The following is a 23,810-nucleotide window of genomic DNA, read 5'->3' as shown; positions in this document are numbered from 1 at the left end:
AAGCATTCAGATATTAAAATCTGTGGTTTGATCTGCTCATAGAAAAATGGTGCTAGGTTTCATCACTTCATATTTTCTGGAAGAGCTGAAAATTCCTAAAGTGGTACAATTTAGGCAGAGGTGCCTAGCGGGTGGGGGCAGCTAAGATTTATTGCATTATCAAAAAGCTGGTGGAACTAGAATCCAGCTGGTGTGACTGGATTAAAGACTTTCTGAGGGACACAGGGATGTGTGCTGAGTCCCTACCTGTACTCATTGTATACATATGACTGTATTTCATCTGATCCATCCACTGTAGTTATTAAGTTTGCAGGTGATACTGCCATGATGGGTCTAATTACAGGTGGAGATGAATCAGCGTACGGGGGGAGGTTCAAAAAGTATCTACATGGTGCTTAGAGAATAACTTGCACCTAAATATTATCAAGACAAAGGAGATGGTGTTGGACTTTTGGAGAAAGAGAGGGGAACTAGCCCCATTGTATATCAGAGGGGGTGTTGTGTGGAGAGAGTCTCTTCCTTTAAATTCCTGGGAGTTTACCTTAGTGAAGACCTCACTTGGAAAAACAATATAACTCAGGTGGTTAGGAAGACCCAACAGAGACTCTATTTTCTCAGGGTCTTGCGAAAGAACAATGTTAAACAACAATTGATGACCTTCCACAATAGAAAGTGTCCTCTCCTATTGTATCACAGTGTGGTACGTTGGCTTGACAGCCACAGATAGAAAGTCTTTACAGAGGGTGGTGAACCCAGCACATGATATCATGGGCTGTCCCCTGAGCCCACTAGATGACATCGCAAGGGATCGTTGCCTTAGGAGAGCGAGAAAAATTCTCATGGACGATTCACACCCCGGCCAGCACCTCTTTAAACTTCTACTCTCGGGCAGAAGATATAGAAGTATAATCAGTCGTACCAGCAGGCTAAAAAAACAGTTTCTATCTGTGGGCTGTTAGGCTGGTGAACGGAAAATAATATAGTGCAACTGACTTTCGGAGTTGGTGTGTTGTGCGACAAGCACACAGAGTGTAATGAGATTGAGTGTTTGTGGGGGGGAGGTCCGGTTAATTTCATTGTACACAGGTTGTACATTGACAATAAAGGTATTCTTTATTTTATTTATTGTTTATTTGTTTATTTATTTCACTACAGTGAAAATGCATTTTAATTTGGTACCTAGATGTTCATTCTAAAGCCAATATTTAAGATGTTCTTTGGTAAGGCATAACTAGAGGCTGGTGAATCTGTCCGGGTTTTTTCTGTTTCCCATTTCTCCAACCTTAAACTCGGTTTTCCACATTTCTATAACAGTGATTTATTTATTTCAACCCACATGAAACCATCAGCATTTTAGTAGAAATTTCTCCCTATACACATTTTTCTAAGCAATTTTCCCCAAAATAATGCAGTTTGGTATGTTATTTTCACTAATGTAAGTGTTTGGGGTTTTGTTTTGTTTTTGCACATTTTAAATATATGCAATTTGGTTTTACACATTACTTGGCTGGACAGCTGACTTGAAAAATTCAGAGAAGTGCACATATTGTCTCAGAAATGATGACTTAGGTAGGTTCACCTTTAAATGCAAATTGAATCAATTTTCTCCCCCACCCCTAGACAAAATGCAGACATGGAAACAACATTTATCAGTGCTTCTAGCTAAATAAAACACCAAAGTTTAAAAGGCAATAATTTCTAGAGTTGCCACCTCCTGCCATTGCAGCAAGTGTCTTTACTACTTTTTGTGTTACTTTTGTTCTTATGGTAATTATGTTGTAATCTCCATTTCCCACTTTCAGATGACAAAAAAGCAAAGATAGAGGGAAACTGACTAAGAGGGGGAATGTGAGAACTGACCTTCAGGCATGCTTTTAAAGCCCCGTGATGGCCTGTTGGCTTGAGACATCGGACTGCTTGAGAATGCAGTGTTTGACGATGACTTTTTGCCTGAGGAGAACAATTTACATAATATACAGCAGGGCTGTCCAACTTCCAAGAGACTGTGATCTACAACCACTATAAAAAACTGGCAGTGATCCACCCAGAGCTGGACAGATTGCGGTGCGGGCAGCATGAAAAATTCAACTGCTCCCATCTCCTCAGCCAAATACCCTTTCAAGTTGTTCTCCTCATCCAGCTCTCTGGGCCTTGTTTGTGCGTTGGAGATGGACTCAGACAAGCCAACAGGAGCGGAGCTCTGGTGTTTTCATCACCTTTGGCCCCTGGGGCATGAGAGGTTAATTACCGTTTTGTTTGCAAGACATCGGCTGTTGCTTTTTATTTGTACAAACTTGTTTGAACACCATGCAAAAAAGAAGGAAAAAACCCACTACCATGGATACATCCCTAGGAGCACTTATCTGGCTCAGATCTGCAAATTGTCCCTAGCAGCTGATTAGCTCATTCATAGGAACATAAGAGGAGCTTGCTTGGTCATCCCAGTTGCTTATCTTGTCCAGCAACCTGTTCGGCCCAGGATACCTGAAGGAGCGTCTCCACCCCCATCGTTCAGCCTGGACACTGGGGTCCATTTCTGAGGGCCTTCTGGCAGTTCCCTCACTGTGAGGAGAGGTTACAGGAACCAGGCAGAGGGCCTTCTTGGTAGTGACGCCTGCCCTGTGGAACGCCCTCTCATCTGGTGTCAAGGAAATAAACAACTACCTAACTTCCAGAAAACATCTGAAGGCAGCCCTGTTTGGGGGAAGTTTTTATGTTTGATGTTTTATCATGTTTTTAATACAGTGGTACCTCTGGTTATGTACTTAATTCGTTCCGGAGGTCCGTTCTTAACCTAAAACTGTTCTTAACCTGAAGCATCACTTTAGCTAATGGGGCCTCCTGCTGCTGCTGCCGCACCGCTGCTGCGCAATTTCTGTTCTCATCCTGAAGCAAAGTTCTTAACCTGAGCTACTATTTCTGGGTTAGCGGAGTCTGTAACCTGAAGCGTATGTAACCTGAAGCATATGTAACCTGAGGTACCACTGTATTCTGTTGGGAGCCGCCCAGGGTGGCTGGGGAAAGCCAGCCAGATGGGCAGGGTATAAATAATAAATTAATACTTTATTATTATCACAGTGGCCAAGTAAACATGATGGCTAGTAGCCATTGATAGCATTCTGCTCCACTAAAATTATCCAGGTTGGTGGCCATCACTACATCTTGTTGGGGGGCAAAAACCATAGTTCAACTATGCTTCACTTTGTCTGTCCTGAAGAGAGGTGCCAATATGCGAGGGTGATGGGGGGGGGGCAATGTCACAAGCAACGTCACCATGCAACGTCACCATGTCACGTGCATGACATCAGGCATAGGGAGGAGCCACAGCTGGGTGGGCTTTGGGAAGGTGGTGAGAAGGTTCTTGGACCCCAGAGCATCACGCCTCTCCCCCTAAGCCAGGCCTCTGTTTCCAGGGATTTGGGAAGGAGGTGCCAGGCCTCTGACAGGATGCTGAAGCCTTCCTGCCTCCTTCCCAAAGCTCTGTGCTTGGGGGACATCGGGGGGGCCTGTTAGGCTGCAGTTCCGTTCCACCTTTAGAACAGGCATGTGGAGTTGTTGTATGTCACATGTCTGCTTACTTCCAGCACAGTCTACTGGGAACTTCTGTTGTATATTGCTTTTGCTGTACTGCTGTTTTGCTTGGACACGAAGGGAAGCAGACATGTTTTTCTTTTGTCCCGCTGCTGAATAAATGCTGTAAATATGCTTACATATGCTATTTCCGTAGCAAAGAGTTCTTATCTCTGCTGGATTGCGTGCTCAGTCTCTAGGTCTTTAGGTTTCTGAGGCTTGAGTCGCAGTTTTGATGCTGTTCTGAGAACTGGAGTTTCGCCCGGCTGCCGGCCGGTGGGCTGGAGCCAGCTGGGGCATATGTTACCAGAGAGGGCTCATTTCTTTTGATTAGGACACACTAGTTACCCAAAGTTTAGGTAACAGTTTTATTTTTAAATATTCCTGCACTAAGCTCTAACGAAAGCCCAGAATTTAGATTATTTTTTGACAACCTCACCATACCTATTTTCACTTTTTCTGAAAGTAAAGCAACTGCCTTGCATCTCAGAGCGGCCGTCTTGGAGTCTGTTCCAATGCTTTGAAATTCTCCACGTGGAACAATCCTATGGAAACATCCATGTGGCAAAAATGTTGCATAAACCAGCACGACCACATTGACAAAAGATGTAAGAGTCCAAACACAGGGAAGCGTTTGGCTTCTAATATTAAGAAAGGGGTTTAGGATCATTTGCATGATTACAAAACACGACATTCTCAAATCAATTGCATTTAAAGACTGCCATCTTGTGTTTAAAAATATTTTTGTTTTATTAGAAGATTCAGGTTTTATACCCTGCTTTTGAAAACTCCACACTATGTGGGTCTCATTTTGGACATGTCACAAGTACTAACACCCTGAAATCTATCTGTACTTTTTTCTCCCTGACATCAAGAGAAGCTCTAGTGGGATTTTGGTTGGAAAAATGGCATAAAGAAAAATTATTGCCAGGTGATGAAGTGGCTAGGAGTGGTGTTTTTCTTTACTTCTAGCTGCCTCTCTGAAGCTGGCACAGAGGAACTGCCTGTGGTTGAAACATGCAAAAGGGAAAAATAATTCAAAATTTCTGCAGCAGAAAATGCATTTTGGATGAATGCATTGGGAAGGGAAGTCTGTACAAAGCATCAGCCTAATCTGGTGTTATGAAATGTTTCTTTTAAAAAAGAGCAATGTTGCAGGTAAGATGACTTTGAAGGTGCATGTTGTCAATCAACAGTCTCATTGGCAAGACACTTTGCTGCACTGTTAAGCAAGCAGCAAAGCACAAACCTAAAAAAGTAGTAAAAACACAAACTAACAAAAACAATATACCAGAAAAAGCACCGGAGTAGGTTATTTACCCAACAGATGAATCCTATCATAATCATAAGTTCACACAAAAATATATTGAATATAACATTAGTTACATGCAAAACTGATTTGGAACCCATAAAAATGAATGATGAGGAAAGGGACAGAGAGAACCGGGTTCAGGGGAAGCACATCTTGGAGACGCCACAATTCTTGGCATGACCCTGTTCAAAATTTCAGCCCTCCAGCAGGAGGCTGAGATGGATATACACCCAATGCCTGAGCCTACAGCTGTAATCAATAAATCTGTGGCCATTTTTTATCCCAGATCATTGTCTTGTCCAGTTTTGTTCCTTTACACCAGGGACGTCCAACTCCCAAGAGACTGCAATCTACTCACAGAATAAAAAACTGGCAGTGATCTACCCCTTTTTTGGGGGGCGGGGCAGGTTTCAGGTCAAAGGTGCTGAGCTCTCTTTTTTTAGGGAGGAAAGTCGAAGTTATTAACCTTTTTTAGCGGGGCAGGACAGCCTCGCAGCGAAAACTCCGTCTTCTGTTCTAGCGATCTTAGAATCATAGAGTTGGAAGAGACCACAAGGGCCATCGAGTCCAACCCCCTGCCAAGCAGGAAACACCATCAGAGCACTCCTGACATATGGTTGTCAAGCCTCGGCTTAAAGACCTCCAAAGAAGGAGACTCCACCACACTCCTTGGCAGCAAACTCCACTGTCGAACAGCTCTTACTGTCAGGAAGTTCTTCCTAATGTTTAGGTGGAATCTTCTTTATTGTAGTTTGGATCCACTGCTCCGTGTCTGCTTCTCTGGAGCTTTCACTCTCTTGAGTGAAAGGAGGAGGGGGAGTGGCTGAATGCTCCCCCCGCTAAGGAAAAAGAACCTGCGATCGGCTGCGATCGACCAAAACCTCGCGGGGATCGACCAGTCGATCACGCTCGACCAGTTGGACATCCCTGCTTTACAACATAGGTATTGCCTATGCACAGGGCTGCTGTAACTGGGCTCGCAGTTGAATTGCATCAGAGTTCACTGACATTTTCCTGCAGGGTTTCTTCCTTCTAGACGGAAAAAAATAAAGAATGGAAGCGGCTCAAGTGCAGCATCAGCAACTTTATTTACAAATACAAAATAAGTCAACAGAAGGGGGGAAATGCTCAGTCTTATTAACTTGTTTGAGGTGCAAGTAGAGTTACATTTCTCAAACATGAAAAGAAAGAACGCCTCAGAAATCATTTCCCCGATTGGCTATAACTATTAAAGCACAATGAAATAGTGAATCCCAGGCAAAACAGACTGAAGTTTACATTTTAGTTTTAAAAACGATAATATTACTTAAGCTTAGTAACTCAAATATAGACAGCAGCCACCTGTATGTCTTTGAATGCAATTTCATAATATCCTGCAGAACTTGATAGCATATACATCAGATGTAGAAACTGCGGTTACGAATACATACTTCTTATTTCAGTAATGCTCATTTAAGAACATTAAAAAGCCTCCTCATATATGATTGGAAAATTAAAGCTATTTCCTCGCAAGTCTCCAACATTTTTAAATTACCCAATTAAATGTTTTTCTCCCTTTTGTATGTGTGTGTAGATATATATAAGGATGGAATTATACATTGAACTTAAAGCACTCTGTTTTATTTATTTTTAACCCAGAAATGTTTTATTGTGATTACCTTCTCATAAATAGCTCCATATAAGTATAATAAAAGATACCATGAATTTTCTACATGAGCTAGACAGGCAAAAATATTTTTTAAAAACCACACACACAAAATATATTTATAGATCTACAGCAGCAGCTTCCTCCTCTATCTGTAGCAGTGGTTTCATATTAAGGCTTCTATCACATAACGGTTGGCTGTCCAGCTGTTTAAAATAAGAAGAAAGAGAAGGATGAATTAATGCAAGGGTTCAGAAAGATAGAAACATCACTGCAAACTGCTTTCTTAAAAACCTCAAATATTTCTTGCATTCTGCTTAATTGTGCTAACAACATCCAAACTGTTCTGGAAAAGTAAGATAGTTTGGGGGTAGAACCCTGAGAATTTCATTTTCAAGCTCTCATAATGAGATCCCCAACAAGTTGAATGAACTGGCACTCTTAAGTGCCATTAGATTTTCACAAGGCCAGCAGAAGGAGCTCTTGTAACAAAAGTTTACTCATGAGCCAACTAATGGACAGAAAAGGAGGGGGAGACTTGAAGCTACCACAAGTTAGTAGCTGCCTGGAATTGTGGAAAGTTACAGTCAGGCTCCAATGAGCATTTCTCTCCTGATACATAGCATCACAGCAAGAAAAAGGTTTAACCTCTCCCTCCACATCCACTGTGTTCCCAATGCTGCTCAGAGCTATTCACATTAAAATGACACAAAAGTGCATGAAAGCATTTAACATAATGCGGTATCTATTTTGGCCCTCAGAAGACCAGGACAACAGGACTAGCCCTTTAAAGGGACTCAAATAATGACAACAGCAATGGCAACGACAGGAGTGTTCTTAAATGGCATCCCAAAATATACTGAGGATAGAAGAGGATGAAAAGACTAAAGGCATGTGCCCATATGATTAGGTAAAGGTAAAGGGCCCCTGACCATTAGGTCCAGTTGTGGCCGACTCTGGGGTTGCAGCGCTCATCTCGCTTTACTGGCCAAGGGAGCCGGCGTACAGCTTCTGGGTCATATGGCCAGCATGACTAAGCCGCTTCTGGCGAACCAGAGCAGCGCATGGAAACGCCGTTTACCTTCCCACCGGAGCGGTACCTATTTATCTACTTGTACTTTGACGTGCTTTCAAACTGCTAGGTTGGCAGGAGCAGGGACCGAGCAATGGGCGCTCACCCCATTGCGGGGATTCGAACCGCCGACCTTCTGATCAGCAAGTCCTAGGCTCTGTGGTTTAACCCACAGCGCCACCCGCATCCCGCCCATATGATTAATATGATTCAAATTTAAACACCTACACTGGTAATGATGTTCGACTGCACTAAGAATGATTTTCCTCAGCTTTTCCTTCCACATCAACAATTGCCAAAGTTCACATAACCAACATGAGCGGCTAGAAAAACTGAAATCTTAGGCATGCAACCACTGGGCAGATATTTTGGCTACAAGTTCATGCTACCATGCACAACTGGGCACTTTAAAGGTGTCTGAAGCAGCCTCCACTGTGATTGGAAGAGTCTTACAGCATGGAAAGCCAGACAACCAGTCCCTATAATCTTATGTGGGCTAGCAAGCAGGCAAGATGGGTGGAAGTATCCCACTACAGGGCTGGATGCAGACAGCAGTCCTGAACCCCTGAATTTAGAGCCACCTATAGGCATTTTGAGAAGAGCAGAAGCTGAGAGCTGTAGGTAGTCTAAAAAGGCAGGGATGTGGGTTAACATAAAAAAGCAGATTAATATAAAAAAGCAAGATTATAAGGGAAAACCCAAATAGGAACACAAAAGCTACCTTGACAGGACATGTTAAGTCAAGAAAGCATTTTCAAGTTTCCTTCCTACTCAGATGTTTCAAGAAAATCATAGAATCATAGAATCATAGAGTTGGAAGAGACCACAAGGGCCATCGAGTCCAACCCCCTGCCAAGCAGGAAACACCATCAGAGCACTCCTGACATATGGTTGTCAAGCCTCTGCTTAAAGACCTCCAAAGAAGGAGACTCCACCACACTCCTTGGCAGCAAATTCCACTGTCGAACAGCTCTTACTGTCAGGAAGTTCTTCCTAATGTTTAGGCGGAATCTTCTTTCTTGTAGTTTGGATCCATTGCTCCGCGTCCGCTTCTCTGGAGCAGCAGAAAACAACCTTTCTCCCTCCTCTATGTGACATCCTTTTATATATTTGAACATGGCAACCTACACCAGATATACTGGTTTCTTTTCTTCACCCCTTAACCTCCTCTTCTCCAGGCTAAACATGCCCAGCTCCCTTAGCCGTTCCTCATAAGGCATCGTTTCCAGGCCTTTGACCATTTTGGTTGCCCTCCTCTGGACACGTTCCAGTTTGTCAGTGTCCTTCTTGAACTGTGGTGCCCAGAACTGGACAAAAAATGAAACATCTAAAGATGTGAATTGGCTCCACGGAAAAGCATTGCATTTCAAGTGGCACCAAGGTGATATGAATATTACGTCTGTGTTATTAGATATGCAAAGGCTCATTTACACAGAAAGCTAATCCCCTGATGTTGCAGTCATTGCATGAGGAACTATTTCCAAACAAGGCTGAGATCTGCGTTAGGGCACTTCTGTAACTCATGATGCTTTGCTAAGGGGCTCACTGTTCTCTTGCCAAAGTCCCTGGAAGAGACAAGGTAACGTCAACCTACACTGGAATTCTTGCTGGGGAACCTTCCAAATATCATATATGGATAGGCCACTAACTCTTCAAAGCCTCATACTTCAAAAGAAACCTAGATAGGCTACACTAGTAAAAGTACTTCCACTTCATCTATAATGGAATTTGTCTAAAGTTAAAAACGCTGCCCTGTGATTTCATATAAAGCAAAAATGTGTTGGTTCAAAGCGGAGCTGACATTTCAGGTATGTCATCTCCACCTAAAAGTAAGTCAGATAAAGGGTAAAGGGTAAAGGGACCCCTGACCGTTAAGTCCAGTCGCGGACGACTCTGGGGTTGTGGCGCTCATCTCGCTTTACTGGCCGAGGGAGCTGGCGTCCAGCTTCTGGGTCATGTGGCCAGCATGACTAAGCCACTTCTGGCGAACCAGAGCAGCGCACGGAAACACCATTTACCTTCTTGCCAGAGTGGCACCTATTTATCTACTTGCACTTTGACGTGCTTTCAAATTGCTAGGTTGGCAGGAGCAGGGGCTGAGCAACTGGAGCTCACCCCATCATGGGGATTCGAACCGCCGACCTTCTGATTGGCAAGTCCTAGGCTCTGTGGTTTAGACCACAGTGCCACCCGCGTCCCTTGCAAATTAAGTCAAGCAACTATTAAAATGGCATACACAGCACTACACACATTATCCCACCTAAAAGGCCCCTCAGGACAGCATACTAAATAGCCACAAAACCTGAGTAAAATAAAAAATAATTATGAAAGACCAGAACAATGGAACGAACTGGGATCAAAATCCAACAGCAGCAGCCCACAGAATCCATAACTGGAAGGCAAGCAACTAATATTGAAGACTGGTTAAAAATAAGGCAGTCTTCAATAAACATTGAAGCTAAATAAGGCAAGGGCTGCCTAAGCCTCCCAGATTTCAGATGCTGCAACCAGGAAGTTCCTGCCCCAAGTTATCAGCAACTGTGCTTCTGATGGCAGCGGGATGCACAGCAAAGCTTTCCTAAAGACAAATCTGAGTATAACAAGATTAAGAGAGCAGACGAACCAGGCCCCATGATCTCTAAGATATTTAATAAGTTGGCCACCCAACAGATTTCATGAAGCTGAATTCCTTAAAAGCATACTTAGGATCCCAGCCAATGAAAAATTTATTTTCTCAGCTCTTTAGATCAAGTCTTCCTCCAGCTGTGACCACTAAGAGGAAGCCTTCTTCTCCCAGAGGAGAATGCTCCTTCAAAGCAGAATAAAATTTATGATTTGTCATAACTTGCAATATTTAAAACACTATAAACCATTCATCTTCCTCCCTAATTATTACCAATCATCTGTTTAATATGTAGGTGGAGTACTTTTAATGTATCATGACACTGAGAGAAATACAAAATAATGTAAATGCTATCCCTCAGATATACTGGTTTCTTTTCTTTTACTCCTATTGCTCCAGTTGCACTTTTGGTAATTTTTTCTTTTTAAATATTTCAAATCAGAAAAAAATAGCCTCAATGATCCAAGAAGAAAATCCTCCCAAATCCCAGTAGAAACAAGTACTACGACACAAATCATCCCTATATCACATACACAGAGGAAAACTATAATTCTGAAAAGCATTTGGTGTAGGCGTAAATAATCAAAACTTTAGCATTGTTGAAGGAACCCCTTACTCTTAAATCTGAGATAGCAGTCATTGCAGAAGAGTTCATTGTTTCGGATCCGGACTTCAGTTCCGGCCTGAGAGCCCCCAAGGTCGCACCCGCAAGCATTGCACTGTGAAGAAAAAGGAACAATTAGCAGCATAAACACATTTTGCAATGATTTTTCAAATACAAGATTTGAACCATGTACCCTCTTGAGCAAGAGCGGGAGTGTGTTAATATGCAGGAGAGGTTCTAATGCTAGAAACAAGCAAGGTGAAGAGCTGCGCACTTTAAGCAGAGAAGAGGAATGAGCCAGGGATTAGGAAAGGAGAGTCTTGCTTTCTGAAACAGAATGATTTCCATGGCACAAAAGAATCAAAAGCAGTGATTTTGGCACCAAGCATGAGTCACAATCAGATTCCTGCCACCTTAGATCTCCTTTCTAGGGTGATCAGACTTCATGTTTACAATGACATCAGTGCTACTAATTCTGGGTGAGAATGCTTCTTTAAGTGTATCTTACTTTATTTTTAAAAATCACACACACAGCTTCTAAGAAATGCCCAGGATGGCTTGTAATATATAACTTTTAAAGCAGTCTTATTTTCAGATGGAACCGCCATAAAACCCATTCAATTCCAAAGGCTCACTAGAATTCTCCATCAACTTCCTGAAGATCCTAAACAAGCAGGCATCTCTAACCTCACCAGATGGAACTCCTAGGTGCCATCACTGAAAAAGCCTTACCCCTTGTTGCTATCCGGCTTCAGAGAGTGCTGGCATTCAACACAAAGCCCCACCCCCTTATGACCTAAGTGCACAGGAAGGTTCCTATTGGAGCTAGAAGTGTGTGGTGGCGGCGGCAGAGGGACTATATTCTTCCATACATTAACTACCCTCACTGTGGGAATGCAAACAGATGAAGATTTGAAGACTGAACTAATCCACCTTACGTGATTAAGGATGTAATTTCAAATGTAGAATGCTAATTCAGATGTGTGCAAGGTTGCATGAAACCACTGACGGAACATATTTCAAAATCCTCAATCAAATCAAGAACCTGATTATTTTAATTTGAAGCAGGTGAGCAAGCAGAGATATTTGCCAGGCTGAGTTATGCATGTAGCACAAGGTTGATTAGCAAAGCCCCTAAGTCTTCTAAGTTGCCATGCTAGCCTGCAGTGTAAGGTTCCTCCATCTCCCTGGCGTTTTGCCCACCTCTCACCTTAAAACAATGTAAATGATAGCAAAGACCAAGAGATTCGATGATCATGGCTGCTCCTTTGCCCAGAACGTTTCTACAGTATGAGCACACTCGCTTTCCACTGACCGACCTAGATACAGAACAAGAAAGCGGCTGAGAGGCAGATTTTAGGAAACTAGAGAAATGTCATTGAAAAGAAGTGCTACAACAGCATGAGTAATGAACCCAAACCCAGGACTGCTGGAAGAAATCTGCAAGTTACTATCCCAGAACGGAAATTTTCAAATCGGGAAAAGAAGTTACCATTTCAATGATTAAATGAGTACCTTCAGCAATCTCTCATGCAATATAGTGCCACCATAAATTTTCAACATAAATTACAATGTCCAAAACGTTTCTAAATTAAGCATGCAGGAATATATGATTTAGATTCCTCTCTTTTTCTTTATCTGTGGGAAATGATTATGAATACATTTCAGAAAGTGCTCCTATCCAAATCCCAACAGCTGTATCTTTTTAGGCAACACAGCACTAGGCTGGGACATACAACTGAAACCTCTCTGAAGTCCTGCCATATAACATTTGAAGATAACACTACAGTCTAGTTCACATATTGTATTGTTGATCACTAACAGTTGGGATACTGGAAACTTCCCGATGAGCTTGCAAATGTTTATTCCATTCCTTGCTTTGTCATCAATAAGCATGATTTTACCGTGTCATCAAAACTGATGTAACCGTGGTCTGCTCTCAAACCAGAGAGGTTAAAAACCAGCATTAAAAAGTTGCAAGAAGACAAGTATCATATTATTTACATAATATAAACATACTCTTAATGTACATTTTTCACAGAAAAAGCCATACAAAGTACCATATTTTTCCGTGTATAAGATGCCCCCATGTATAAGATGCCCCCTATTTGGGGGGACTCAAATGTAAGAAAATGTGGGGGGGGGGGAGATGGTTCCATTTATAAGATGACCCCCACTTTTAAGCATAATTTTTGAAGAAAAAACCCTAGTCTTATACACGGAAAAGTATGGTATTCAACAACCCTGAAACAAGGAGGGGTGAACTTGGTACTTGGGTGCTTAAATGTGTGCATTCCTGTTCCAATTAAATACACATTGTAAAATGGAATTGTATAACATTAATTACCATGTAAAACTGATTTGGAACCCATAAATATCAATTATGAGGAAGGGGTCAGAGGGAATCGGGTTCAGTGGAAGCACATCTTGGGGAGGCCACAATCCTTGGCTTGACCCTGTTCAAAATTTCAGCCTTCTAGAAGGAGGTTGAAATGGATATATACCCAATGCCTGAGCCACAGGCTTACAGAATATATGTGTGCATGGCTTGATTTTATAAACGTACACTTTGAGGCATAAATCACTTTAAGAATAAAACAGCAAAAGAGGCAGAGCTGACAAAATAATTTTTATGTCCCTCTAATTATGTAGTGCAAAACACATTCTGCAGCTCTGTGTGGGTCTCCAAGCTTAAAAATAAATGGTGCCATTTTAATTATTTTCTGCACGGATGGAAGGAGCTCATTGTTCTCTACATCATCCTTTATGAAAACTCAGTAACCTTAAGTTATACATAAAAGTTTTTAGCAGACAAAACCCCATACCTGCTGCGTTGCTGAGTTCCAGACTGGGAAGCAGAAGTTGGTGACTGAGAACGGGGAACAGGAGATTGCGCAGATGGAAGAACATGAGGCAAGGATGAAGTTTTCATGGAACTGGCTGAAGGAGATGGCAGGCTGGAAGAGGGTATGCGCATGTAGGCACGATTTGAAGTGGACACTACAGGAGGCACATGGTGACTAAAATCTTGACTAGATGATAAAGACAGTGAAGATCCAGACTGGCCCATCCAAGAATGAGGCCTCCGGGAATTTGTTCTTGAAGAATCAAGGTTATCCAAACTCTCACCTCTGTACGTTAAAAAAGAAGAAGATTATATGGCTGCCTTTGTAGCAAGAAGGTGAAGGTTGAGCATAGTGTGCTTCAACAGGTTTGTATTTTTTTGGTAACAAAATGATACTTTGGTCAGAGCACACCTGAAGTACTGTGTCCAGTTCTGGTCGCCACAATTTAAGAATGATATTGACTAGCTGGAATGCGTGCAAAGGAGGCTGTGGTGTTTCCCTTCCTAGGTGTGTGACATCATACTGAGTTCATAAGGAAAGGGTTAACTAATTGTAAAATGACTAACCAATGGGAACCCAAGGGGCGGAGTTAATTGTGTATAAGGTTTAAGCACAGAGGTTTTTTTGGAGGAGTTAGGGTGTTTGAGAAGACAGTCTGGAGCTAGAAGAGACAGAGGAGATAAGTCTGTGGGTTGGGCTAGTCTGGTGTGAGACAGTGAGAGAATTTGTTAGGAGGAGTCAGTAAAAGAGCTGAGATAATCAGTCAGAAGGTATTTAGGAAGTTATAGGCCGGTAAAGAAACTAAAGTTAAGATATTGACAGGACTATTATCTGAGAAACCATAAGCTTGTTAGTGTTTATAAAATAAACTTGTTTATTTGGTTCACTTTTAACAAGTGTTTGGTCTCAGTGTTTTACCCAAGCGTAACGGCTTGGTGGCAGCGGGGAAACAAGCACAGTGGTGGCACAGGTATCAACAGACTGTTAAACGTCTGGGGACCCTGTGTGATTGCCACAGAGGCCAACCAAGATGAGCAAGGGTCCGGAAAGCCTTATGAGGAACATTTGAGGCAGCTGGGTGTGTTTAGCTTGGATAAGAGGAAACAGAGGAAGGCATTAATAGCCATCTTCAAATATCTAAAGGGTTGGCACATGGAAGATGGAGCGAGCTTGCTTACTCCTGCTCTGGAAGCTAGGACCCAAACCAATGGATTCAAGTTACAAGAAAGGAGATTCCGACTAAGCATCAGGAAGAACTTTCTGATGCTAAGATCTGTTGGACAGTGGAATGAACTCTTCAGAATGTGGTGGACTCTCCTTCATTTCAAGCAGAGAGTGGATGACCATCTATCACAGAGATGCCTTGATGACCACTAGCTTAGAGAACTTTGGACAAATTCATAGAGACTACTAATCTGTCTGTTTGTCCATCCATCCATTTAGTATACCACCCTTCATCTGTAGACCTTAGGGCAGTTCTCAACATAAAAATATGGCTACATGGAACTTGCAGATTCAGAGGCAGAATATACCACTGACAAAGGGTAAGGTAAGGTTATTGCATTCATGCCCTGCTTGTGAGGTTCCCATAGGCATTTGGCTGGCAATTGTAGGAAAGCAGGAAGCTGAACTTTTCTTATGATGTTAACAATGCTCCCAGATGTTCAGATTCAAAGCCAATTTCTTTAATAGGTTCACAGAGTGACAAACTCTGAACTCCCAACTGTGAAGCGAGTTGTTTTCCACATGAATACACAGGCGATCTAAAGGACCATGCCAAGGTGGCAATGGATTCATGTTTCAGAAGCAGCAGTTTCTCAAGCTTCAAGGAAACTCACTTCCAAAATTGAGAGGAGCTTCAAAATCAGTTTGGGAGATAGCCTGTGGGCCTGCTGTTCCAACAAAACAAAAGCAGACCCAAAGCTCTTGAGTGTAACAAGAATAGCTCTTTCAATCTCAGACAGGGTGAATACCCACACACACATTGGGAATCCAAGAAAAAATATTTCATCAACAAATTTTGCTAATGCAGCTCAAATAGGTACAAGGATCATAGCACAGGCTGCTTAAATGATACATCAACTTCAAAAACAGTGCACTACAACCAGGAATTATCACTATCCAAGGGGAAAATACCAATTTTCATTAAAAAATTGAAAATTTGATCCATCTCAAATTAAAATAAATTCTTTTCTTGACTGCTTTGTAAATCAATCACAGTTCCAGAATGGCATGAGCATCATATAGTCAACGATAGGCAACACACAGTGAATCAATATTACCTCCTCATTTTAGTGCCAATTAGACTAACAGGCTCTTTGTGCATACTGGAACTGCGTTGTCTGATCCAGCTGTTGTCTGTGTGTAGGGATGTCTTCTTTCTCATTTCCTGAAGGATCTGCTGTCTTTCCAGCTCAGCTGGGGACAAGCCATGCTCTTTCTGAGATCTCTTCTGTGAGTCACCAGCATTTGAGGACTGCTCGGAAAGTTTGCTCTTCATGCCTAATTTGAAAAATAAAGAAGCATAGACACACAAACCACACAAGTGCACTAAAGGGGTGGAGGGGAGATAAAAAGCAAACTCAGTAACACCTCTTATGATGCACGATACTCGATATGCATTATAGTATGAGTCATGATTCATGACAGAATACTGATAGAAAGGTGAAGCATCCTACTTATTTTTTACAAAGGCAAATCTCTGCTCCAGTGGAGAAAAATACTGGTGTTCAAATGAGCTGTGAGTCATCCAAATGGTTGCATCTCCCTGGGATCTAGTGTTCAATAATGCGCAACATGTCCCGACATTCTGACCCAGATCAGATTATGTACCTACCTGTACCTATAGGTAAAGGTAAAGGGACCCCTGACCATTAGGTCCAGTCGTGGCTGACTCTGGGGTTGCGGCGCTCGTCTCGCTTTATTGGCCGAGGGAGCCGGCGTGCAGCTTCCGGGTCATGTGGCCAGCATGACTAAGCCACTTCTGGCGAACCAGAGCAGCGCACCGAAACGCCGTTTACCTTCCTGCCTATTTATCTACTTGCATTTTGATGTGCTTTCGAACTGCTAGGTGGGCAGGAGCTGGGACCGAGCAATGGGAGCTCACCCCGTTGCAGGGATTCGAACCGTGACCTTCAGATAGGCAAGTCCTAGGCGCTGTGTTTAACCCACAGCACCACCCGTGTCCCACCTGTACCTATAGACAAGGCTTAAGTTCTGCAATAATTCAGTCTTACCAGACAACCAATGACAAAATAATCCAGTATCTCATATTGTTTCCGAGCAGCTTTTTTTAAAAAAATCCCCTTTTACAAAAAACAACAATATGCACACACCACTCACCATTTCTATTTGCATGATGATCATCTAGATCTGGAGTTGATCTGGATTTACTTCTAAAAACAATTAAGAAGTTACATATTACTAGCTTTACTCACCTCACCATCCCAATATACCCCCTCACCAACCTCCTCCTCCTTCCTTTACATGTGGCTAACCCGGCCTCCTCTCTCCCTTTACATTCCTCACTTTACAGCTCAACCAAACCATGGGCCACACTGCAAAGGAAGAGCCAGGCTAGGCCAGCTCCCCATCATCTGCTCTTCTGCTGCTTCCCTCCTCAGACTCTAGCACCACTGAGGCTGAAATGGCAGCAGTGGTGTAGCAGACGGTTGCCAGGGTGCTACCACAGCCTGTCCTAGTTGTTCCTTTCACCATGCTGCTCATGTGACAACAGCATTATGATTTTATTATACGAGAGATTTAATCCTGCACAGCATTAAATCCATACCCACATATATGGAGAACCATCCAGAGAATAGTCCAGACCCCTAATCTACACTGCTGGTGGGGATTAAGATGTGGTTGAGGTGTCCCTCAGCTGTATTCCACCAGTTTTGGGTTGGCAGGGGGAGCCCACATGTTAGCACAGTTGGTGTGCCTGCTGGGGCAGCTGACACAATGGCCCCAAATGGGGCATTTTAGGGGTGGGGTGGAGCAAGCGACAGATCTGATGGAACAAAAGCCAACTCCTATCTTGGTGAGGGATCCAGTCGGAGCCCCACTGGCCCAGCCTAAAAGTTGGTGCTGCAAAAGAGAAGAATCAACTGCCCCAACTTTCCCCGCAAGCAGCGGAACTGTAAATGTAGTAGGCAACCCACTGCTCCACAAGCTCTCTGCCCCTATTAGGGTTGCTCCCTTAAAACACTCAGGAAATAGGGTCAAGCAAATGCATATGGATAAAGCGAACAGGAGTCCCAGGAAGATTTGGAGGATTATAGACTGCAACATAATGAACCAGTTCATTGTGATTTTAATTTGGAGAGGAGCAATCTTATAAGGTGGGAAATAACTGCTGTTTCAATGTTCACTACATAAGGACAATGAAGATAACTAGGCACTAATGGGAAAATGCCTCAGACATATGGATATGAATGGAAGATGTAACAATTAAAAATAGATCAGGAACACTGAACATATTTCCCTCCCTTAATGTCCTATGTGACTACAGAAGCTCAAGCAAATCCTGTTGATATCTTTGCTCACTTCTACGCCTACTCTTTGCTTTTCATATTTTAGATTATACAACCATGTGGGTGAGCAGCCTATAACAAAGTATGATGTAATGACGGTCAATAATGGTTGAAGATAAAAAAATAACAGCTGAAATTATCTGGTGCCTCATTAAGCCAGTCACATCTAAATTTTCCTCTACATTGAAACGTATACTGATAAACATGGTGCAGAGGCTGTTGTGAATCACAGAATTATACTTTAACATCTGACTTTGCTACATTACATCATATCTGAAGGGCTTCCAAAAATACTATTAGTATATGCTTTTATCTCTTCTAAAAACCCAAATATCTCTTCTAAAACCCCAAAAAAATATTCTGCAGCTGTGGTGGCTTTGTTTTATTGTGGTATGATCTAAGGCAGGGCTAACTAAACTAGATGCTCTTATCAGACTCATCACCCTCTGATCACTGGCCACATGTGCAGGAATTGAAGTTCCAACAACCTCCTTTACTACCCAAGATCTAAGGCAATGCAGCTGAAATGACACTTTATCCCATCATACTTCCATAAAAAGGTAAAGGGACCCCTGACCATTAGGTTCAGTCATTACTGACTCTGGGGTTGCAGCGCTCATCTCGCTTTATTGGCCGAGGGAGCCGGCATACAGCTTCCAGGTCATGTGGCCAGCATGACTAAGCTGCTTCTGGCGAACCAGAGTAGTGCATAGAAACGCCGTTTACCTTCCTGCCAGAGCGGTACCTATTTCTCTACTTGCACTTTGACGTGCTTTTGAACTGCTAGGTTGGCAGGAGAAGGGACCAAACAATGGGAGCTCCCCCCGCCGCGGGGATTTGAACTGCCAACCTTCTGATTGGCAAGTCCTAGGCTCTGTGGTTTAACCCACAGCGCCACCCGCGTCCCTCTTCATACTTCCATAGTTGCCCATTATTAAGTAATCCACAAACTAATGCTGTATTTCCCTAAGCTGTACCAGGATTTCAGCATTTCAGAGGCACACTTGTAAAAGAATCCCAAACAAGCATAAATTGAAGGACAGGGAAACCAGCATAGTTTTACCTGTTAGTACTGAAGTAGCCTGTTGGTTCATCAGAATTTCTTGATGTTTCAAAATGCCTAAAGTAAACATGCATTAGAATGAATAGATTACACAGGAAGAGATACTCATTTGGCTGGCACTGCAGGAAGATACAAAACCATGAACAATAGCCTCCCACATATTGAACAAGAAATTCTTGCAAATCTAGATTTGCATCCAAGAAAACAGGAAGCTGTAGGAGAAGGGATGGCAGATTAGGAAGTTAGACCTGTTCTTTGTTGTATAATTTACAACAGCAGCATGACTTGTCTTAGAAATGCTCAGTGCCAAGTTCTGAGCATTTACAGTTTGCAAAATAAAAATAAAATAAAATGTATACACTATATTTCACTTTTGCAATGCAAGATCTGAGGTTCTTATGCACTTGAATGCATTTTTAAGGTTTGGACACAAACATTGGGAAGACACAGCGATGGTGTGACTGAGAAGCACATGGGCAAGGGAAATCTGTGGAGGGAGGAAGAGAAATTAAAACCTCCCCCTCTCTGCAAACTTACTTTCTCCAGCTGAGCAATGAGAAAGCAAGGACCTGCTCCCATTTCTCAGTGGGCAGAGATAGCTGATTATTCAGACAGCTTTCAGTGTGCCTGGATGGCAACTTCTCCTGGATTCCTTTTGGTGTGCTCAGAAAAGGGCACAGAGAGGAAGCCACGGGAACTTTAAAAAAGCAGCTTGCAATGTTGCCTCTCTGGTGCACTAAGACGTGGGGGTGCAGTACAGAAAGTCTCAGTGCAGAAAGAGAAGAAACTGGAGGGAGGGGAAAGAGAGACAGAAAGGGATAGGTGCTAGTTAAAGGTGTGTGACTGTGTGCTGCCTGGCCACAGCCACCTACGCAAGGCAGTTTCCAAAAGCTTTACACTAGAGTAATGTGGCCCTTGCCTTCTTCCCCCCCCCCCCCCGCAAAGGATTCCTGCCCTGGTTTAAATGCAGGTAGATCTGCAAAATATTACAGTCCTGGTGGGCATCCATTGTAAGTGCTAAGGACTATGTACACACAGCAAAACTGTTGCCCTCGAACGCTCACCAGCCTTGCCCAGCATGGCAAGGGGTGATGGAGCTAGAGGGCCACATATAAGCCTTCCTTGACCTAAATAAACATGCAGATGTAGTGCCTACGTTAGCATCTATTCGCTTAAACCACGTTGGTTATCTATGCATCTGTTTGCAACAGGCCTGCAGCAGGCCTTGTTAACTGTAAATCACACAACAATAAGATGGTTTAAGAATGAAGGAGGCACAACTGATGGCAAATACTTAATCCAGCTCTCCTTGGTAAATTTCGCTGCAGTAGCTGCAACACATTTTTTTGGCTCAGGCTTTTGCTGGCAGAATACCTGATGATTCAGTGGCTTAACTGAAACCCATGAATGCAGAGCTTAACTGAAACAGTTCTTCTGGAAATCAGTCAGTGTAGTTTCATGGAGAGGGAAAGTGTTATAGTTATTATGGTTTAGTGATGGGACAGAAACCTAAATGAGGGGTCTGGGCACCAGATTCATGATTCCTGCATCCTAACATATCAAGTTAGGATTGGCTCTAGAGTCCTCAAAAGTCCAGGGAGATCCTAACAGAGTCATATATGGGGTTCTTGCCCATTGTAGCACTTGGTGTCAGCCCTCCTGAAAGACCCAATTATTGATTTACAAAGGTGGGATGAGGATAAATGAAGAAAGCTTATTCTGGATGCTGTGACAAGAACTCCACTAGGACTTGGTTGCTGCTGCAAGTGTGTATTTGCATCCAGGGATACTTGCAGCCATGGCAAACAGAGCTTTTACCAAAATCCTACCACAAACCTCAACATAAATAGTCCAGTTAACAATCTGAAACTTACATTGTTTCAAAACAAGCCTACTGACTGATTCTATTGCTTTTTGCACTCACAAGTACTTGTGCATCAATATGCGGTAATAAATTCTCATGAATATAAAGTATTTTAGTCGTACATTTTTTAGTTTATGCTTATGCCTTCTGTAGGTCACTATAGCAAAAAAACCCATAGCGAAACACTGAATGCACACCTTTGATACTGGGGCCTCTGTATCGAAGTTTCCTTGACTTGTTCAACCTGCAATTTCTGTTCTGCTGCTTCCTGATACCTCGGCTCCTCTGCATAGGACACATTTCGTTCCTTCTCACGTTCTAGTTCTTGGCGCTTCCTCTCTTGTTCTATTCGTAACGCAGTTGCTGCTTCTTCCAGTCTCTGGGCCTCCTCAAGACGTTTCCTTTCCTCTCCCTTCTTCTCCTGTTCTCGTTCTTCTTCCCATCGTCTACCAGCATCAGAATAGTCAGCCTTGTGATCTCCATTTGCTCTCCACATGGAAACAGGAGGTTCTTGTGCAGTTACAGACACAGTATTTGGCTTCAATACAGTCTCCTCCTAGAAGAGAGTGCAAGGCTTATAAAAATGAAGCAGGCAGGATGGCACAGAGTTTTAGGAAATGGAACCATTGAATATTATTAGCCCTTGCCCTTGCCTCTAACTTTTAAAATTAGTGGGTTTTGCCATATTTAGCACATTTAGTACTTCTACTTACTTTTAAGGGACGTGGGTGGCGCTGTGGGTTAAACCACAGAGCCTAGGACTTGGCGATCAGAAGGTCAGCAGTTCAAATCCCCGCAACGGAGTGAGCTCCCGTTGCTCAGTCCCTGCTTCTGCCAACCTAGCAGCTCGAAAGCACATCAAAGTGCAAGTAGATAAATAGGTACCGCTCCGGTGGGAAGGTAAACGGCATTTCCGTGCGCTGCTTTGTTTCGCCAGAAGCGGCTTAGTCATGCTGGCCACATGACCTGGAAGCTGTCTGCGGATAAATGCCGGCTCCCTCGGCCAATAAAGCGAGATGAGCGCCGCAACCCCAGAGTCGGTCACGACTGGACCTAATGGTCAGGGGTCCCTTTACCTTTACTTACTTTTACTCGTTTGCTTTAACTTAAAGCAGGCATTTATTGTTAAGTTTTAACCCATTTTTAGCTTTCTGTGTTGTATTTCTTGTAGGGATGATTGCAGTTAAGTGGTCCATTATCAACCATTTAAGTCTGTCACACTGCATGTTTACATGATTATATATGATCTTTGCATTTTATGGATCTGGGAACTGAACGCTATACCTGCTAAGCCTCTGGCGACTGAACACTTGTAAATTAGTCAGCATGACCTGCACTGTAGAGCCCTCATGCAGGGCTAAAGCTATCTGAACTTTTCTTGAAGGCTTCCAGCAATCTCCATGGTCATGGACACAAACAACTAAAGGATCGATTGTAGTTTGTATGCAACCTGCCAGTTGCTGCTATTCATAAAAAAAAGAGAGAGCTTGCATAGGACCTTGGTACAAGCGAAGCTGAAATGAATAAAGGTGAGAGCGACAGTCTTTCGTCCATCCACCTTGTATCCAAATTGACAATGCATCCATTGTCAAAAAGAAGTCTTACCTGGACTTCCTTCTTAAGATTTTTAATTGAAACTGGCTTAAGGAAACAGATTGGCAACAGCTGGTGAAGGTAAGCAGTGACACAAAGACACAAATTAAGCCACCAACTACTACACAATATGTGTTTTGCAATAAGAAATTCTGCTTGGATCTCTTAGTGCAGATTTCCCCAAACTAGTGCCTTCCAGATGGATCTGGACTTCAACATGGCTAATGGTCATGGTTGATGGCAGTTGTAGTTCAACAACATCTCAAGGGCACCAGGTTGAGGAAAGCTATCTAAATGGAACTGTTAGCATCTGTTTTGACTTTCAATGTTTTTTAATGCACATTTTAAGATGATTTATCATTACTGCTAGAAACTCCTGCTATTCATGGATTTGTGATTTTTAGTTTGTCCTGATGAATCTATTATTATCGTCCTGTTCCTGTTTAGATTTTCTTCTAGTGGAATATAGTTGCCTGCATTTCCTGATTCTGATGCATTTGCTTACTAGCCAGGGAGAAAGCAAGTTGTAAATTTTGTTCCATGGAAGTACCAAGAGAGGGTAATCCACAATAAGTTATAGAGCTCACCTCATTTAAGTATTTGGAGTTCTCCTTTTCAGCCTCTTTCTGAGCTTTCAGCCATTCTTCCTTCAGTCTCTCTTGTTCGCGCCTGTATTTCTCCTAGGTTTTTTAAATTAAAAAGTGTATTAATTTCATGGCATAATTAGCTTTATGTATATTTTCTGGCAATGTAAACTGCATAGAAATGTGGTATGTTCACTGTACTGTACAAAGTAAGATAAATCCATAGTTGGGCAAGCCTTGCACACACTCTTTTACATTATAAATATCAGTTTCATTTCAAATAGTGCCCTCTCAATAATGTCAAAAACTCAGTACTCTTATGAAAGCTAGTTCTGGCAAATCAATGGCAAGGGAAGGTACTTTCTGATATACCAAAAAAGCACTTTTGAGGATGTGTAAAGGCATGGGTGGCACTGTGGTCTAAACCACTGAGCCTAGGGCTTGCCAATTGGAAGGTCGGTGGTTTGAATCCCCGCAACAGGGTGAGCTCCCGTTGTTTGGC

General features: G+C 42.7%; 1 protein-coding gene across 44 annotated transcripts in view; it reads right to left on the bottom strand.

The window, feature by feature from the left end:
* Window positions 1-5,946: 5,946 nt before the first annotated feature.
* LMO7 (LIM domain 7) overlaps window positions 5,947-23,810 on the bottom strand; it is a 154,879-nt gene continuing 137,015 nt past the window's right edge. For 40 of the 44 annotated variants that reach the window (XM_083610384.1, XM_083610366.1, XM_083610370.1 and 37 more), the window contains 9 exons: window positions 23,312-23,404; window positions 21,329-21,687; window positions 19,268-19,324; window positions 17,015-17,067; window positions 15,955-16,174; window positions 13,652-13,957; window positions 12,037-12,145; window positions 10,839-10,941; window positions 5,947-6,733 (listed from right to left, as the gene is read on the bottom strand). In XM_083610384.1, coding sequence (XP_083466510.1) covers window positions 6,711-6,733; window positions 10,839-10,941; window positions 12,037-12,145; window positions 13,652-13,957; window positions 15,955-16,174; window positions 17,015-17,067; window positions 19,268-19,324; window positions 21,329-21,687; window positions 23,312-23,404 — 1,323 coding nt within the window. In that variant the 3' untranslated portion in view covers window positions 5,947-6,710. The remainder of the gene's footprint in view (window positions 6,734-10,838; window positions 10,942-12,036; window positions 12,146-13,651; window positions 13,958-15,954; window positions 16,175-17,014; window positions 17,068-19,267; window positions 19,325-21,328; window positions 21,688-23,311; window positions 23,405-23,810) is intronic. The other 4 variants (XM_083610374.1, XM_083610392.1, XM_083610375.1 and 1 more) reach the window with 1 other exon arrangement.

This window comes from Podarcis filfolensis (assembly GCF_964270895.1).
Source record: "Podarcis filfolensis genome assembly, chromosome: 4".
Classification (NCBI taxonomy): Eukaryota; Metazoa; Chordata; class Lepidosauria; order Squamata; family Lacertidae; genus Podarcis; species Podarcis filfolensis.
The sequence above is the reverse complement of the archived record's forward strand: the minus strand, read 5'-3'. Positions and strand labels throughout refer to the sequence as shown.